The sequence below is a fragment of the Perissodus microlepis genome, chromosome 17 (genome assembly GCF_051167445.1).
Source record: "Perissodus microlepis isolate ML-2025 ecotype Zambia chromosome 17, ASM5116744v1, whole genome shotgun sequence".
In the NCBI taxonomy this organism is placed as follows: domain Eukaryota; kingdom Metazoa; phylum Chordata; class Actinopteri; order Cichliformes; family Cichlidae; genus Perissodus; species Perissodus microlepis.
This window is the reverse complement of record NC_140477.1, coordinates 1,789,561-1,807,740: the sequence shown is the minus strand read 5'-3', so window position 1 is coordinate 1,807,740 and position 18,180 is coordinate 1,789,561. Positions and strand designations below refer to the sequence as shown.

The following is an 18,180-nucleotide window of genomic DNA, read 5'->3' as shown; positions in this document are numbered from 1 at the left end:
GGTGATTCACAGTTGAAAATATAATATATTCCCAGGAAACTGGCTATTGGAAATGAAAAAAAACAAAACAAAACAAAACAATAAATTAGTCTTTAAGTAAGTTGTGAAAGTGTGTGGTTGTCTGTCTGTCTGCCCTGTGGTGAACAGAGGAAGAGGAGAGGGAGTGTTTAAATAACAATCACGAACATTTAGCAAGAGACACAAAGACAAAGTTGCACACATTTCACACACAGCATGGGCCTTTTTAAATAAACAGGTTGCTCAGCTTTGTTGGTGGATTCCTCAATAAAAAGAACATCCGGATCCACAAAAGGCTTAAAAGAGACATAAGGAGCAGACATGGCAGCCTGGATTTACAGGAGGATTTCACAACAGCAAAGATAGAAGTAAAACTTTCAGGGGAAAGAAAAGTCACCATGCATTTAAGGAGCTTTTATTTATTTATTTTTCTATCTGATATTACCAACACGGCTGCAGCGAGGAGATGTTTCTTCTAAATGGCAGTGCCATAACAGATCCAGTCACTCACCACTCCCATTATTAAATCGCTTCCGGCTTTTGGTGAGCTGAACTTGAGCCAATCTGAGAAACCAAACACAATTTTTCTTTAGGCAGGAAACTTATTTCTGTACAAAAATTCTCACACAACCAAAAACAATATCTTATACTGTTTATTTAAAAAAAAAAAAAAAAGGAGGGGGGGGGGGGATAATAAATATAGCCTGGGAACCAAATGAATAAGAGAGCTCATTTTTTCTTTAGGTCGTGCAGAAGGCATCCGTCTGCACATTTCCACGCAGCCCTGTTTGTGTCAGGCCAATCACAAACATTCATCTAATACAGAGCAGGTTTGATGTAAATACACTGAGGAGCCCTGCTGTGGATCTTTTGTAAATAACCAAGATGGCTGCTGCTCACCTTATCTGCTACTGAGATAACTTGTGGTTCGTACATTATAATTTATACAAGAGTTTCTGAAGCTATATTGACATCACTTTTGTCTCTTAAGCGGCTAGTTGATCAAATGAATAACACCAATACTGTGCTTGACATTCTTCCATCTTGCATAGCTACGGACTGTTTTGATGTAATTGGACCTAGTATCCTATTTCTTATGAACCTCTCCTTGCTCTCAGGCTGTGTTCCTTTGGCCTTTAAACATGCTGTAGTCCACCCGATTCTTAGAAAAAGAAACTCTGACTGTTATGACCTTTTAAACTACAGACCGATCTCTAAGCTTTCGTTCTTGACCAACATCCTGGAGAGACTAGTTCTCTCCCAGCTCCAGGCGTACTTGGACACGAACAATATTGCTGAGAAATTTCAATCTGCCTTTAAGCCATTGCATAGCATTGAAACGGCGTTGGTTACAGTTCTTAATGATATTCTTGTAATTACTGATACTGGACGCTCTCTTTGGCTTTTGATGAGCTGGACCATAACATCTTATTATTAAGACTTGAGCACACTGTGGGTATTAGAGGCACTGCCCTCGACTGGTTTAAATCATATCTCGCTGATAGATCCTTTTCGGTTAACTTGGGCACCTTCTCCTCTTCCTCTGCACCGGTCTGCTGCGGTGTACCTCAAAGATCAGTTTTAGGCCCTATTCTCTTCTCGTTGTATTTGCTCCATCTAGGCACAATCTTTGAAAAATACAATATCGCCTTCCACTGTTACGCCGACGACATACAGATCTATTTTGAACTTACTGACGACCTTGCTGTGTCCCTGCACTACTTTCAAGAATGCATGCGGGAGGTCAAAGAATGGTTCCTGAGTAATTCCCTCGTTTTAAACGATAAGAAGACTGAGACTGTGGTGTTCAACAGTAAAATCCCTCGTGCCCAACTCTGTGCTGCCCTGGGTTCCTTTGCTAGCTCTTCCTGTGACTATGTCAGTAACTTAGATGAACTGCTGGATAGCTCGTTCAAACTCGATAAGCAAGTGTCTGCTGTAGTGAGATCTAGCTTCCACCAACTGCGCCTTATCTCTAAGGCTAGGCATTATGCTCCACATGAGGACCTGGAGAAGCTTATTCACGCTTTTGTGACCTCCATGTTGGATTATTGTAATTCCTTGTACTACGGTCTTCCCTCTTCTCTTCTTCTTAGACTGCAAACAGTCCAAAATGCAGCGGCCCACCTCTTGACTGGTGCCAAGAAATTTTGCTCTATTCTAGCTGGCTTGCACTGGCTGCCCATAAAGTACCGTACTCAATTTAAAATATTACTCCTTATGTTCAAAACTATTAATAGATTAGCGCTGAGTTATCTTAGTGAACTTCTCAGGCCACATACTCCTACTAGAACACTTAGATCTGCCACGTAACTACTTCTGACCCAACCCAGATCTCGGCTGAAGTCTCGGGGTGACCGTGCGTTTGCTCTGGCTGCCCCGGTACTGTGGAATAACCTTCCTCTTGATATCCGCGCCTCTGATTCCATTGCACTGTTTAAATCACGACTAAAAACCCACTTATTCAATCTTGCCTTTCCCTCTAGTTAACATTTCTGTTATAATTTTATATTATGCACTTTTATGCTCATTTAATTCCTTGTTTGTTCTGTATCTGTTGCTTTCCTATGTATCAGTGACAGCTATTTTCTTGCATACCTAGTACTTGCTTTGGTCCCATTTCTATTATCTTCCTTTTATTCTCTGTGTTACTTGTTAAGCACCTTGGCATACCCTTGGTTTTAAGTGTGCTTTATAAATAAAGTTCATTATCATTATTATTATTATAAACCTCTGTCGGGGCCATCAAGCAGTCTGGACTGTGCTTTAATGCAACTTTATCCTCATAAATATCTCAAAGTGAGAGAGCGCATTTCTGTTACAAACAACCTAAAGACAGAAAATATTTGGTTCTGACCGACTACAGTCACTCACATATATCTCATTTCCAACAACACGGTGCCAGTGTGTCTTCAGAACTAGCCCACATTTTGACAGGTCTGAGAGCCAATTGTTACATAGTAACTGCATCTGCCAATCAGTGGTGAATTTCCTGTGGTCGCCCCGCCCAGTGACTCCAATTTGGTCCTTGGATATTTTGTGCTTTTTGGCACTTTTGTGCCACATTTGTTTTTTGAAAATACATGGGACCTGCTCTAGGAACTGGATTAGTGTAAATTCAGTTTTCTGTCCTGTTGATTAGCCCGTGTCGTTCAGCCTCACCAGCTTTGATCAGACTTCTCTCGAATCCTCCTGTTGGGGTTGTGAAAGATTAGCATCTCAGAGTGCATGTAGTCACTCTCTATTATTGTAGGGTTTTTACCGTACACATATTGTTCCAATAGACGTGACACTAAGTGATATGTGACTTCTGCATTACTCCCTTTGATGAAGTTGCAACACTCGAGCATTTCACAACTAATGACGAGAGCAGAACGCAGGAGCTCGCACAGAAAGAGAAATTCAGTTTTAGAAAATGAAAAGCTGACGAAACTGTAGACAAAATTCATAAATGACAAACTGATTTGCACTCACTCCTCAGGCGAACCTTCACTGTTCTGTGCAAACACACAAACAGCTTGATGCTGCTACACTGATATTAAAGATGATGTTTTTCTTTGGCTAATATCCAGTGCTAACTTATGTTCCCCGTCTTTCTTTCCTGTTATGCAGCAGAAGTAGTAAGATAAACTCTTCTTATCAATTGAAAATACAAACTTCTCAGATCGATTTGCACATTATCTAGTAGGATCCAGAATATGAGAGCTAAGCACATTAATATGCACAGCAATAAAAGTAACAGCCAAATGTCTGTGTTTGGTAAAATGATCATTATCTGCTGGTACATAACTGTGGTTTTAGCACTTTGACTATATTTTGATAGAGAGTAGTAGGTGTGTGAAATGTGCTATAACACAACAAAGTGGAAAGCTTCTGCTGTGAGGAAATATCAATACTAAGTAACAGCAAGTAGCAAAATTACATCGTTATTTACAGTTCTGCTGCTAAATGGCTATAATACTACTCAGAGGTCGTGTATGTGCAGTACATGCATTAATAAAACTGACCATCTAAAGAAATCTGTAACTGCTGGCAGCAGCTCGTGAAAGAAGTGGAAAATAAATTTTCATAAAAACTGTACATTAAACCAACAACTATTAATTTACCTCATTCGAAACTGAATTTTGTCCTGATGTTGTAACGTTATGTATCCCTCCCTGAGCTTCTGCTGGAGGATTCTTCCTGTAAAAAGGGAGTTCTTCTTTCCCACTGTTGCCAAGTGCAGCTCATAAGAAATATCTCTAATTTTGTAAGGGGTTACTTTACATTATGAAATGCCTTGAAGTAACTGTTGTTGTCCATTGTTGATATGAAAAACAGACATGATCATGATCAGGACTGTATTTCATGAGGTAGTACAGTCCTGATCAAAAGTTTAAGACCACTAAAACTTTCTTCCACCTTTCAGTGTCCCATGCTTGGTGCTCTCTTGCAAAGTCCAAACGGTCAGTTCTGTGGCGTTCAAGGAGACGAGGCCTTTAAAGGCGTTTTTTTGTTTTTGAAGCTCTTCAGTCTCAGGTGCCGTCTGATGGTTATGGGGCTGCAGTCGGCGCCAGAAACGGCCTTAATTTGGGTCGAGGATCGTCCAGTGTCTTGACGGACAGCCAGTTGGATCCTCCGGCTCAGTGCTGGTGACTTTTTTTGGGTCTTCCACTTGAGTTTTTGTTCCATAACCCTCAGGATCATTTAAGAAATGAAAGTCTTACTGCGTCCCACCTCAGCAGTGATGGGGTGCTGTGAGAGACCCTGCTTATGCAGTTCAACAACCCGACCACGTTTAAAAAGGGGAAGTTTTTTTTTCCTTTGCCATCAGTGCATCATGACAGTGTGACTGCCTGACAGAAAAGGACAATGAAGCCCCATTTTTGCACAGATTTGGCCTTTTAAAGGCAACTGGTCCTAAACTTTTGATCAGCTGTAAAACAGCCTGTTTCAGTTTAACAGTTGTTTTCAATAAATTGCTCAAAAAATGTTTTGTCTCACTCCCATTTCTTCTTGTTGCATGTTGAAGCTCTACTTGGAACCTTACAACCATGCAAAATAGGTTTTTTTGGTCATTTTTTAAGTGGCCTTAAAGTAACAGATCGATTTCCTTGTGTATAAAATGTGTATTATAAAATGTCTACTTTGGCCTAGAAATGTGTGGATGTAAAAGTATGATAACTAGCCTGTCTTTTACCTTCCCTTGAACTGCGGTAGCAGTCTTTGGCCCCCGTAGATGAAGTCCTCTGATACACACACACACACACACACACACACACACACACACATATATATATATATATATATATATATATATATATATATATGCAAAAAATACACTGCAAACTTAAACCTACACCATCCTCCCTATTCTAAATTTTAAAGAGAGCTTAGCAGAAATATCAAACAACCTAACTAATAGGGTTGCCAACTTCCCTATTAGTTAGGGAAGTTGTGATGCTTAATCAACTTTAATTTAATGCACATGCAAAAAACGAATAAATAAATTTAAAAAATGCACAGAAATAATTTATTTTTCCACAATAATTAAATAGATTCAACATCTTTCTTCAACAGAACTGCAGACTGCACAGATGGTTGCCAAAGGAAAAAGTACTATAGCTTACTAGGGTATATATTAAACTTAATAGTTACTATATACAGTAATGGACTTCTATACATTTTACATCATTTTACAACTTTGGGTGTAAGATTCAGAGAAATATTTATTAAAAGCTAGACATTTTAAATGAGAATAAGAAACGAAAGTTTGTCTTTGTACCCCCCTTTTTCCTGTTAGTGCCCTACCTGCCCCCCAGCTCAAGTTAGCGCCTTATATATATTTATATATATATATATATATATATAAATATACATACATACATACACACACACACACACACACACACACACACACACACACACATATATATATATATATATATATATATATACATATATATATAAACCTTTCCTTCCCTTTCTAACCGGAACTTCTTCCACCGAGAAAGACTAAAATATACATACAGTGTCACAGCTCCCTGTGTAACATTGAGCAGCAGCCACCGAGGTTTACCTGTTACCTGTTTCTTCGTGTTTCTTCGTGGAGCATCTGCCCAGCCTCCGTTTTTCGCTCCCCTTCGTGTACATGACACGACAAAATTCTAATAAAAAACACTGATATCTGTTATTTATGAATAGATGAAATAGAAATAAAAAACAAAACAAAAACAATGTTGAAATCAAGACAGAGCGCTCCATCATTTTCTTCTTCGTCGTCGTTATCAGTGTGGTTATGGTATATTAGCGCCACCAACCGGAGCTCAAGTTAGCGCCTTCTTCTTCTTCTTCTTCTTCTTGGTGTTTATTGGCGGTTGACAAACAACGAGTTCGTGCATTACCGCCACCAACTGGTATGGAGAGCAGACAGACTGTCACTTAAGGATTAGATCCTATCATGCTAGTTAAATATTGCTCGATAGCTTTTAGTACTTCAGTTATTTCTAAGCAAATCAATTAAATCTAGTTTGAGTTTGATTCTATTTAGGTTTTGAATCAGTTGTCTTCTCTTTCTTCCTCACACTCCTGTCAGTGTAATATAACATGAGCTACTGTCTCAGCATCTCCACAGCGCTCACATATTCCGGTGCAATGTTTCCCTAAAATGAAAAGTGTGCCGTTTATCCCAGCGTGCCCAAATCTGAGACGCGAAATGATTGTTTCTCATTTCTCCAGTTTTACTTTGGATTTTATAAAACCACCGTCCTTTCCTTTCTTTCTCCCATTGTTTTTGCAATCTCTCCTTTATTTTCTGTTCTAATTGATTTTTTTTATTTCTGTTTTACTACAGCTGATAATTAATTGCACTAATCTTTTTCCAGTGGCTCTTTTTTGCAGCCTTATCTGCCATTTCATTTCCCTTAACACTATAATATGCTGGTGGCCATAAGTTAATCATTAGTCCCGTTATGTTTACTCTGCATGGTGTTTGTTGAGTTTCTATTAAGATGTCTGGTCGACTTTCTGCATGGTTGCATTGTAAACTTACTAACGATGAACTGGAATCTGAACAAATTACTGATCTTAATGGTCTCGTGTCTTCAACCCACTGGACAGCTAATAATATTGCAACCATTTTCCTGTGTATACTGAAAGTCCATCATTTTTGCCTTCTTTATATTAAAGTCTGGTATAATAAAAGCCTCTACAACATCTGTATACATTTGTACAGGATTCTAATGGTGACTAATATATTTCTGTGCCATATGTGAGTTTAAAATAAACTCCTTATCCTCATTTCTATCTACTGTAGCCAAGTTATTTTTTTTCCAGGTTTGACTGATTAATAAACATCACACGTCCCTGGATTATATTTTTCCCAAATTTAATCTGTGATTACTTCATATTATTATTATTGTTGTTTCTCGGGATACCAACTTCTGTGCATCCATCCTGTCTTGTATCATCAGGTAAGGTTGCTGTTGGTGGTGTAATGGTGCAGGAGTACTGCTGCTGAGCACGTCCGTCCCTTTAGGACCACAGTGTACACATCCTCTGACGGCTACTTCCAGCAGGATAATCTCGCGATGTCGCAAAGCTCAAATCAAATCAGGACAAAACTGTACTCAACAGTCACCAGATCTTAATCCAGTCGAGCACCTTTGGGATGTGGTGGGGTGGAAGTGTTGCATTATGGATGTGGAGCCAGCAAATCTGCAGCAACTATGTGATGCCATCATGTCAACATGGATCAAAATGAATAATGTTTCCAGCATGATGTTAAATCTGTACCATGAAGAATTCAGGAGCCTGCTGGTACCAGTGAGGTGTTCCCAGAAAGAGGCCAGTGGGTGTATTCCCAAAGTGAAATGCTGAAAATTATCCAACATATTGCAGATTTTGTTTCCGCCATATAAACGTTCTTCTGTGCTCTTCTTTCTACTCCCATTCACTTCCAATCTGACATCACAAACACTCAACACTTTATGAAACTTATAAATTATATTGGAAAACCATGATACTTCAATACATCCCTCTATTTTTTTTAATCGCCTGTGAAGCCTCTTCCAGTTTCTAGTGCAAGAGGTGTGGTGCACCAGTCCAACACAAGGTAACACAGAGAGACAGACAGAGCAGCGGTTTGGGCTGATGGAGGAAGGCATGAGCTACTTTTGATTCTCAGTTCTTTTGTATAAAATTATCGTTTTTTTGTAAGGAACATTATCTTTGTTGTAAATGACGACTCCTGGAGGTTATTTGCAAAAACACAAAACAGAAAAGCTCAATAACACACTTCTTCAGCGTTTATGTCACTGAGACCCACAAACTCACAATCTCTTCAACATCGTCAGAACCATCAAATAAATGTAGTGTTTTTAAAATACACTCGTGGCTCCCAAGGACCCAGTGAGGAAACAGACTTCGGGCTTCCTGTTCAGAAGGTCACACTCGCTCTCCTGATTTCTTTTTTTTCGTCTCATCTTTGGCTTGTATCTCACTTCCTGCATACATTCTTTCTCTCGTTTAATCAGCCACTCTGGCATGTGACCCCTTAGTGTAGAAGTACTAATATCATGTGATGTAGTAATAATAAACATGGGAACATTGGAGCCCTGCATTTATAACACTTTTAACATACTAATCAAAAATCTTGACAGTTTGCATTTCAGTCGACAAATGCACGTCACCTCTGGCTCAACAGGTCACATTACTTTGCCTCAGATGTCCATGTCATGTTTCATCTGACAAAGAAACTGTTTTTTCTTCTTCTTTCATACAGATGGGAATGAAGGCTCACCACAGTCAAGTCTCTGTGGTGCTCAGACTTTGAAGTGAGATTACGGGGGCCTCGGCTACCAGACAGAAGGTCACCACTCTCTCACCAGGCTGGTGCCTCCTCTTCGTCTCCCTCCACTCAAACTGATCCAGCCTGCCTCTCAATTAAATCTGAGGAAGAAAATCCCATCTGGCTGTCAGACACCGGGCGGACTCTCAGATACCAACCAGAAATGTAGCAGGAGACTCAAAGACAACCAGAAGCAATGAGCCACAGATTTCACTCAGGTAACGTAGATCTTTATTTAAATTACAGATGAATTTATATAAAATCTGCACAAATATATTTCCAGAAAACATAAAGTATATCTCTCTGAATAAATGATCTAACCCAGCTGATCTTAACCTTTCTTTGGATTTTGTTTGGACATTAGCCATGTGACGTTTCAATGAAGGTAAATTATTGCTCCCGTTTTTTCAGTCTGAGAAATTTTCATTAACAAAGCTGAACCAAAAGAAAAAAACGAAAGATTCAAATATTAAAAAAAAGAAAACAAAAGAAAAAGAAAATCCCATATCATGGTGAAGTCCATACTGATTAGTGATTAGCCTCATCTCTTAAATCCTGGTGACCCCCGACTTGTGCACAAACATTTTTGTAAGTGAACGAAGAGTTTTCAGCCAGGAAAAAAAGCTACACGAGAATTTATTTTGTCGTGAAGGAAATTAATGCTTCTCTGATACATGGCTGTAAGCCGTCACCAGCTGTCATCTCTTCATCCACACGAGGTCAGTGTTGCACACTAAAATGAAAATGATGCCTGTATTTGTTTACATAAATGATCTATGGTTGCTATTCTCAACCTAAGGAAAAAACAAAAGAGCAAAAAGGCGTGTAACAGGCTGCTCTGAGCCTGGCTTGTGTTATGAACTGTAGAGTCATATTTCAGCAGCATTTCCCCAGTGAAACGGCTCAGAGAGATAACTTAAGTTTATGCATTGACACATATTAGTGACTGAAAATGGGACAAAACTGAGCGCAGGTTACGAGCCACGAGGACGGGGCACACGGATGTTACACACTGAGGTACTTTTAATGTAAACACGTTTCTCTGTAGCACTTAATGCCAAGATTTTTTTTTTTTTGCACTCTTGGTAAAGCAATAATTTTATCATAACAAAACATACAGTCACAGTGCATCTGTATCCTGATAAACAAAGTAAGAGCATTTACATGAGTCCAACATTAAAGATCACTGCACACGGATTTATAAAGCTCATTGTCTTAAAAGGTGAAACATGTTTCAGTAAAACCGCACTTTTATCACGTGCACATCCACAAAAGTTCAGCCATCTTTGACCCTCTGCAGTCACCGGGCTCTGTTTCCACCACTAATTTACAATTATAGTTTTTACTGTTCAAGCAAGTGTTTAAATAAAACAATCATGCGTTGAAAAGATAAATAAAGGTCAAAGTTTCCAGTTAAAGTAGTGCACTTTCTGTGTTACTGTGTTAGAAATATGAATTTAAAGGCTAAAAAGTAATCTGTGACCATGTAATTGATACACTAATTACTGTATTTCAGGCGATTGCATAGCTAACAATGAAAATAACTATAAACTCATACTTTACATAAGTGTAAGTAACATATTTAACCTTGATTAAATATATAAATTGACACTGCTTTACACTTTATTGGTTTTAAATCGTTGCATTGATGCATTTACACTGTGCTGTATACAGCGCCCTCCAGAGGTGTTGTATATTACAACAATAGCCAAGTCTTGTTTCATTTTCACGTTTTAAATAAATTAAACTAATTTAAAAAGCTTAAAGTAGCAAAAGCAAAACACATGTGCCATCTTTTCTTGTTATACTGCCTTGCAGTGGACCGTAAGGATCGTCCTAAGTGCTTGTTTGATGTTCAGGAAGCTTTGGAAACCCCCCTCGTCTTACCCCGTCTGACTCTGGATTTGAGGGATTTCTAACCACGATGATTTCATTTGCACGCTGTACACATTCAGTAATCCTGCCATGGTTTAAAATAATACACTTTCAGGATCGGACGAGGTTTATTTGTCGTCCAGCGTTAACCCGAGTGTTAAAATATGTGTCAGTCAGGTTTGGGGGGTTGACAACGTTGGTGGTGATGTGCTTTTGGTAAGAAGGCGAAAAGCAGGTATTGATCTTTTTCACGATTGCAGCAGTTGAGTAAACTAACAGAAATGTTCTTTCAGAGTTAAATTAGATTTTTATGTCGTCAGCACCGTTTCTCAGTCTTGGGGTTGCCTTTCAGGACGATGTGAGGTAATCCAACGGCCCATTTATCACAGGGCCAGTACTGCAGTCCAGGCAGCGAGTACGGTATCTCGTAGTTGGCATCCAGGTAGGCTATCAGCGTGCTGCCGTAGGCTACAGCTATCACAATCAGAATGTGCCTGAAGGACGGATAAATCGAAGGTCAACACAAAGACACGAACCATTTTTTTCCTAAAAATGGGGCCTGTTCATGACGTGTTCACGGTGGATAAACGATCCCACGACTGGAGGTCAGGGTTCACGGTACCAAAGTTTGGAAACGCTGATCTAATGTTACAGTAAACTCATCTTTTCATTTTCATTCAGGAATTCATCTGAATGTTGATTCTGTTCATCTGGACGTTTTCAGTGGGAGAAACGTTTCGTCATCATCAGGTGACGTCTTCAGTCTCAGCTGACTGCAGGTTTCAACCTTATAAACAGGACATTTGCACAATGACTGAAACCAGCACCACTGAATGATCAGTGGGCTGTGAAGTCAGTTGCTTGATCACTCTTTCAAGGAGGATGTACTCATCCTGGACAGGGAGGAACGCTGGTTTGAGCGCGGAGTCAAGGAGGCCATTTATGTGAAAAGGGAAAGACCATCTCTGAATGGAGGAGGGGGCCTAAGGGTGCATCTCTTGATTGATGATTGAGGAACTGAGCTCACAGCCCATTGTTCCTTCAATGGCTGGTTTCAGTCATTGTGCAAATGTCCTGTTTATAAGGTTGGAAACCTGCAGTCAGCTGAGACTGAAGACGTCACCTGATGATGACGAAACGTTTCTCCCACTGACAACAGAATCAACTCTTTTGGATTTACTGACCTGGATGATTGAGCATGCATCAAGACAGTAATTCATCTTCTTGATATGAAACAAACACGCAGACAAGTGAAGATAAAGAAATAAAAGAAATGAACGGGAAGCCAGGACTTACCAAAAACCATGCAGGTAGCAGAAGTTGATCCTCTGCCAGAAGCTGCAGCCAAAGCGGTCACCGAGCCAGCAGGAGATGGCGAGCACCCACAGAGCGATCGACAGCTTGGCGAGTCGCAGAGCCTTCTGGTCAGTGCAGCTGAGAATGACGGAAAATGGATGATCGCAGGAAATCAAACGGCAAAGTGCACAATCAGGTTTTCACGTGTCTTTTTCTTACCATTTCATCTCCATAATCAGAGTGTAAAGCAGATGGAGGCCGAAGCAGTTTAACACGTAGGCGTTGGCCGTAGGTTTGACGAATGACGACACCGAGCTGATGACCGTGATCACCAGGACGAGCTTTGAAAACGTGCATCTGCGTTGGAGCGCACAGAGACAGAAATAAACATGCACCTGAAGCAGACTTGAAACAGACATTTCATTTTATTTTGGCATCGTACTCCAGCCCGTACGGGCTCACGGGTTTGATTTCACTACATGCTTGGTGTAAAGCATTCTGTGAGGCTGGTTTGGACGGGTGCAAAGTGAATAAACATGATTGTTACAGCAGTCTAGCAAACCATGAAAGAAAACCTGAAAAACAGGTTGTCCTCCCTATACTCACACTTCTAATAAATAAACTCGTCATTGAGCATTCTTCGTGTGCAATAACTGGGAGGCCTTTTTATCTAAAGTTGTGATTACCTGATAAGCGCAGGTCCAAAAGTAATTTTGAGTTGTATGTGGATTCCTGCTACACTCGACAGCTAATTCCCAACTCTGCCTTTTAACAGAATTTGTCTTTGTATACATTTATAAAAGACAGAATTTGCAGAAAAAGTCCTGAATAAAAACTGTTTCTTTAGGATCAGGAGCAGCGATGTGCACTCAGGAACCTCCTGTGTTCACCTGAGCTCTGTGACTTACAGTCAGGGCTGAACGTTTGTGGACAAGGATGCAGCTTTTAAATGCAGATTTTAAATAAAACATTCAAGCGTAGACTTTCAGGTTTAGTTGGACAGTTTGAACCAAAGTCCTGCCATTTTTATACGCGGCCGCTGTCGTCAGAGGCTCATGAGTAACTGGACAAGTAGCTGACAAGCAGGTGAACCAGGTGAGGCTGATTTCTCAGCTATGTCGTGACAAATTCAGCAGATATAAGAACTGGAGTCGAGTCTCAGTGTTGAATTATCATTTGGGAGCTTTTAACAGGAATTATTTCTTAATGTGACGGTCAAAGATATGTTGATGCAAGTAAAGACTGAAGAAACTTTACGATTGGCCAAATCAACAATCTGGCCAGTTCAGCAATGCCTGAAAAGGCCTGAAAGACCACAGAAGGTAAAGGTCTAATATCAAGACATGCCTTCATGAATGGAAATACAGTAAGTTTGCAACAAGGCGTCCAGCACGGCTACATTCAAGAACAAAAAGGCTACATTACAGGAAAACATCTAAGCGCTTGCACAGCTGTCACTGGCGTTTATTGATCACGTGATTGCCGATAGAAGTAGCAGAACGAACTGTGAAGCGTGCAGGGCTGTACTCTCTGCTCACACAGTGTTTGTAGTGCAAATGGATCATGACTATTCTTCAATAGCCAAGCCAGTCACCATGTCAACACAACAGAGCAGCGACTGAAGAGAGACCCACAAACAAGCAGCGACTGAAGGTGGCTGCAGTGAAAGCACAATATTTGGTGACATCTATGAGTTCTAGACTTCCTTTTCATCCAAATATTAAAAACAATCCTTATATTATAAATTACATTAGTTGGTCCAGTGACTCTTGAGCCTTTGAAAATGGGGTTATGTGGATAATTACACAGTCAAACTGTTTGATTCAAAAACACTGAAGCAAAATGATAAAACGTCACGATTAGACTTCACTGTAATCGCAGAGGCCTCGGCTGTTCGGGAGGAGCAGCCCACTGGATCAAACACTGGAAAATCACTGTGAGGTTGTTGATGCCAGGGGGATTGTTTCGCACATCAAATGTTCATTCGCCTGTCGCACCTTGCAGTTTAAATATTTACACAGGTTGGGTGGAGCTCTGTTTTTACAGCCCCGTGCCCATCAAGGTGAAGACTGAACCACCACATTTGGGACAATGACGAACCTTTGAGCTGTTAAACTGGCTCCTCGTCCGGCCGGGATAAGGTTTCACAGTGGCATGTGTTGGAAACGCTCTGTTATTGTTTTGCATCATCCTGAAAGACCACTCGTCTCCTTAGAAACACGCAGAGGCACGAATAAACGCCGGACACAAAGACCTTGGACTAAGTTGTCGAAAAACAGATCGGTCATCTGTCGCTGGGTTAATGGTTACAAGGTTGACATACCTGTCTTTTATAAAAGAAGGGAAGAGTCTGCGAGGGAACCAGGCGGCATAACCGACCGCCAACACCCACAAGATCGAGAGCTCGTCCAACATCTGACCGACAAAACTAAGAGTCATGTGAAAGTACGCCGAGAACAGCCCTGCAAAGAAGAGAGAACGAGAGAATGATGTCGAATTATTCATGTTTTTAGGATTTTATAGGCGAAGACAAGTTGGGAGGAGAATAAAACGGGTAAAGTGAGACGTGTTACTGCACGTTCAGAGATGGTTAAGAGCAGTGCAGGGGAGACATGCAGAGCTCCTGTTTGCCGCTGACTTCTCTTTTCGTGCTTTAGTTATTACATTTAAACTCTTTCGCATACTGGTTAAACTGGTTCGGCTACTGTTGCAACTAAAGTATTTCTTTTAGTGTCATAAGACTTTAAGAAAACCTAGTCAGTTCAGAGAAGCTTCAAACATTTGCTACAGATCTTCCTACTTGATAACACATTTCTTGTGATATCTATTTCATCTATACCGAGTCAGCCTGTTTCACAAATACAAAACATTTCGTGGATTTCTAAGGATTTTGCAGACATACGGCTGAAGTTGGTTTAAATAAAGAAAGAAAGAACTGACCTACAAAAATCATCATGACCCAAACCAGGTGGATCGCCAAGCTCCTCTCTTTGGCATACGGGTGCAGAAGGTAGAGCATGATGGGAGAGATAATGAAGAAAATGAAGCTGCTCATCTGCAGGGAAAACATTAAATTGATCACAAGTCCAAAGTGTGGCTTTGAGTGGCAGTTGTTGGGCTGATAGCGCCACTGCAAATGTCTCCTGAATAAAAAGCTTTCAGTTTACCGTGTTGAAGGACTCGACCACATGCTCAGAGTGTCTGTAGTTGTCTTCGCACCAGTCGATTTCTGAACTCTGATAGGAGAAAACTCCCGCCATCCCCTCGCCAGAGTGAACACCTGAGAGACGCAGGGACAACAGTGGCCGCTGACTCTGGTGTAACAAGCACACCTGCATTTTTCAGTAGTCAAATTAAGGTGTTTGTATATGTGGTTTATGGAAATCATTATCCCCTCCACCCAGCAGTCAAATGCCAATCGCACCCTTTTACAATTTCACTTAAATGTCAGTCCCTGCTGGCACCTACATTTCCCATGATGCAACCGGACAGCATGTTCAGCAATGTCATAAAAACAGCCCAGAAAATGTGACCGATTCAGACGACAGCGTACGTTGCTCCACTTTTATTATATTTTTATGACATGATAAAAATGGCGGCGTATACACAAACAGACTTTTTGCTCCATGGTTAATGTTTTGTAAGCATTAGTGCACCACACCAACACGATCCAGTTAAATCAGACGTCATTAAAACTCTGACTTTTGTCATTTTGAATATCAAATTCCTCTTTGGCACTACAGTAAGTTCATTTCCATAGTTGTATCCCTTTTAATTGCTGGGTTCACTTTAGCGTAGGATGAGGACACTTCACACTTCCACGACTGTTTTAACCTTCGCTGCACGACATCTGTGCTATTAAAACACAACCTGCCATCTTTCCTAGAAGGCTGTCAGATGTGGTGCAGTGTGTGAATGGTGCCTGGTAGTTGTTGGACTTGATTTATTGCATCATTATTATATGGCTTTTATTTACACTTACAGTGTAAATAAGGGGGGGGGGAGTTCACATTCACAAAAGTACACATTGGACTTTAGCTGGAATTGCTTTTAAACCTCAGTATGGCCTCGAAACTGGGACTAAAATTTTCCCAATGAGTTTTAAATCCACAGAGGCCAAGGCCGCTAATTTCAGTCTCACCACTGTGGAGCTGTTTTTGACTGAATCTGGATATTTTCTACAGCAAATTATTACCTGGAGCTTTCAAGAGTACTTAATTTATTATGTAGCCTAAACAGGAAGTCGTCATCAGAACACCACCCTTCATGTTGATATCTGAATTACAGATTTTTAACAGTGTCAATAAACTTATTTCAGAGTTTGCACTGAAATACAACAGAGTTTATAGGTGTACCTAATAAAGTGGTTACCGATGGGAAAAGAAGTACTCCGCCTTTAAGTACAAGTTGTAATACTATTGAAATATTACAAGTCTCATCATATATGTACTTGTTTTCCAGAACAATCGATGTCAGAATACTAACATATTACTGCATAACACTCTGTTATGTACTACAGTGTAATTCAGGCCGCTGAACACTGAAAGAAAAATATTATCTATAGAAACAACTCCCAGTTTATCTGTTAATTAGAGCTCGTATGAATAACCTAGACTAGGAAAATAGGCAGTTGAGTTCAAAAGTCATTAAGTAAAGGTGGTGAAGTAAAAGTACAAGTACTTCGAGAAAGTAGTTGAGCATATTAAGTAACAGTAAATCACTATTTATTACCATCCTGAGGAGGAATAACCATCGGAGTTTTCCTGACAGGGAAAAACCTTTTTGTCCGAAATATGAATATTTGGACAAAAAAAAGTGTCCCAATAATTAAAAAGTTTATTTTTCTTATTACAGGGTGTTCAATGGGAAACCGGCTCTTACCTGCCATGCTGTCGTCCTGCAGCCCGGCACTGCTGCTCTGCTCCAGGTGCTGCAACAGGTGGATTTAACGAGGCGGGGTTTTGAAACGCTCGCGATCCCGAAGCACGAGCCCAGTAACGTCACTGGCGGTCACGCGAAAAGGTTTCAAATCTCTGGGACAATATGTCATCACAGAGAAAATGTCTGGAATGAGCTCGTTTGTTTTTCTTTCTTCATTGACAGTTTACCAGGCCCCGGGGAAAGAGCACGAACCGGTTATTCAGCAGTAACGGGTAACGTAGAAACGACCATGTGAGGCAAAAAAAAAAACTTTGACGGGCTGTAAACACACGACAGGCGACTGGAGGGTTAAGAGGAAACCTGAAAAGAAACACGGAAAACCGTAACAGGTGTTCCAGGTAGCTGCTGCACCTGTCCGAGGAATCTCAGGTTTTTCCTAAAGGAGGTTCAACCCGTCCATCTGCCGCATTTCAAAATAAAAGCATAATCCTGCAGCGGAGGAGCAGGTATGGCGGGAACACGCTGAGTCTTGAAGGTGAAACTCCAAATAGTTGCATTTATATGGTTTAACTCAAAACAAAGAAAGCATTAACTGCGCACACTGGCTTAATAACGTTTCCTGCGATAGAAATTGTTTGGAAAAAAGTACTCATGTATTTAATTACAAATAGTTACCGGAGAGTCACCTAATATTACCAAAAGTACTCGTCGGTCTCCCATTTCAGGCTACACGTTGTCTTCTTATGTCGCGGTTTTTCAGTGCATGCGTATTTACTCTTTTGGACAGTACTGTGACACTGTGCTGCTGCAGTTTGAGTCTTAATCAAATCCACGTGGAAATCAATGGGGTCCAGTGTGATTTCGTTTTTTATCACATGTAGAAGTGTTTATGATCTGTAAAGTAAAAAAAAACAAACAATACATTTGATGCTTCCACCCCCACACAAACCGCTACGACGAAATCTGAGACAGATGAGCTGTTAATCTCTCTCATAATTTAGAGAAAAATAGGCGCAGCACCAATCAGGAGGCTTTGGCCAATCCAATTACTGCAGGCTGCGCAGCTTTAAACGAAGCTGCTGCTGCTGAGACGCAGGTTAAAGATCTGTGCTGTGGCCTGTTTGCAGCAGCTGACTGGCTGATTATTATTTTGGTTAGACCTTTGCACAATCTGTGCATCTATCAGTGCCTCCATGTTTTTTGTCCAGCACCTTGTTTATTCTAAGAAGAATTAAAGCTGGAAAAAAAGGTCCAACTAATACCAGCAACGTGTACCTCAGTGA

General features: G+C 40.5%; 1 protein-coding gene across 1 annotated transcript; it reads right to left on the bottom strand.

Annotated features, from left to right (window-relative positions):
• Positions 1 to 8,555: 8,555 nt before the first annotated feature.
• On the bottom strand, positions 8,556 to 17,765 carry acer1 (alkaline ceramidase 1). Its single transcript, XM_084910221.1, has 7 exons — positions 16,898 to 17,765; positions 15,184 to 15,296; positions 14,957 to 15,071; positions 14,340 to 14,478; positions 12,236 to 12,373; positions 12,017 to 12,154; positions 8,556 to 11,214 (listed from the first exon to the last, which is right to left on the bottom strand). Exons 1-7 carry the CDS (start codon positions 16,902 to 16,904, stop codon positions 11,037 to 11,039), a joined length of 828 nt encoding a protein of 275 aa, XP_084766347.1. The 5' UTR covers positions 16,905 to 17,765; the 3' UTR covers positions 8,556 to 11,036.
• Between the last annotated feature and the right edge of the window lie 415 nt (positions 17,766 to 18,180).

What these genes read in the sequence shown, in the direction of transcription:
- acer1 (XM_084910221.1), bottom strand. An exon ending in CCTTCTTTTATAAAAGACAG is followed by an intron (nt 12,374 to 14,339) that starts GTATGTCAACCT and finishes GCTCCAACGCAG; the next exon opens with ATGCACGTTTTCAAAGCTCG. An exon ending in TGCTACCTGCATGGTTTTTG is followed by an intron (nt 11,215 to 12,016) that starts GTAAGTCCTGGC and finishes TCCGTCCTTCAG; the next exon opens with GCACATTCTGATTGTGATAG.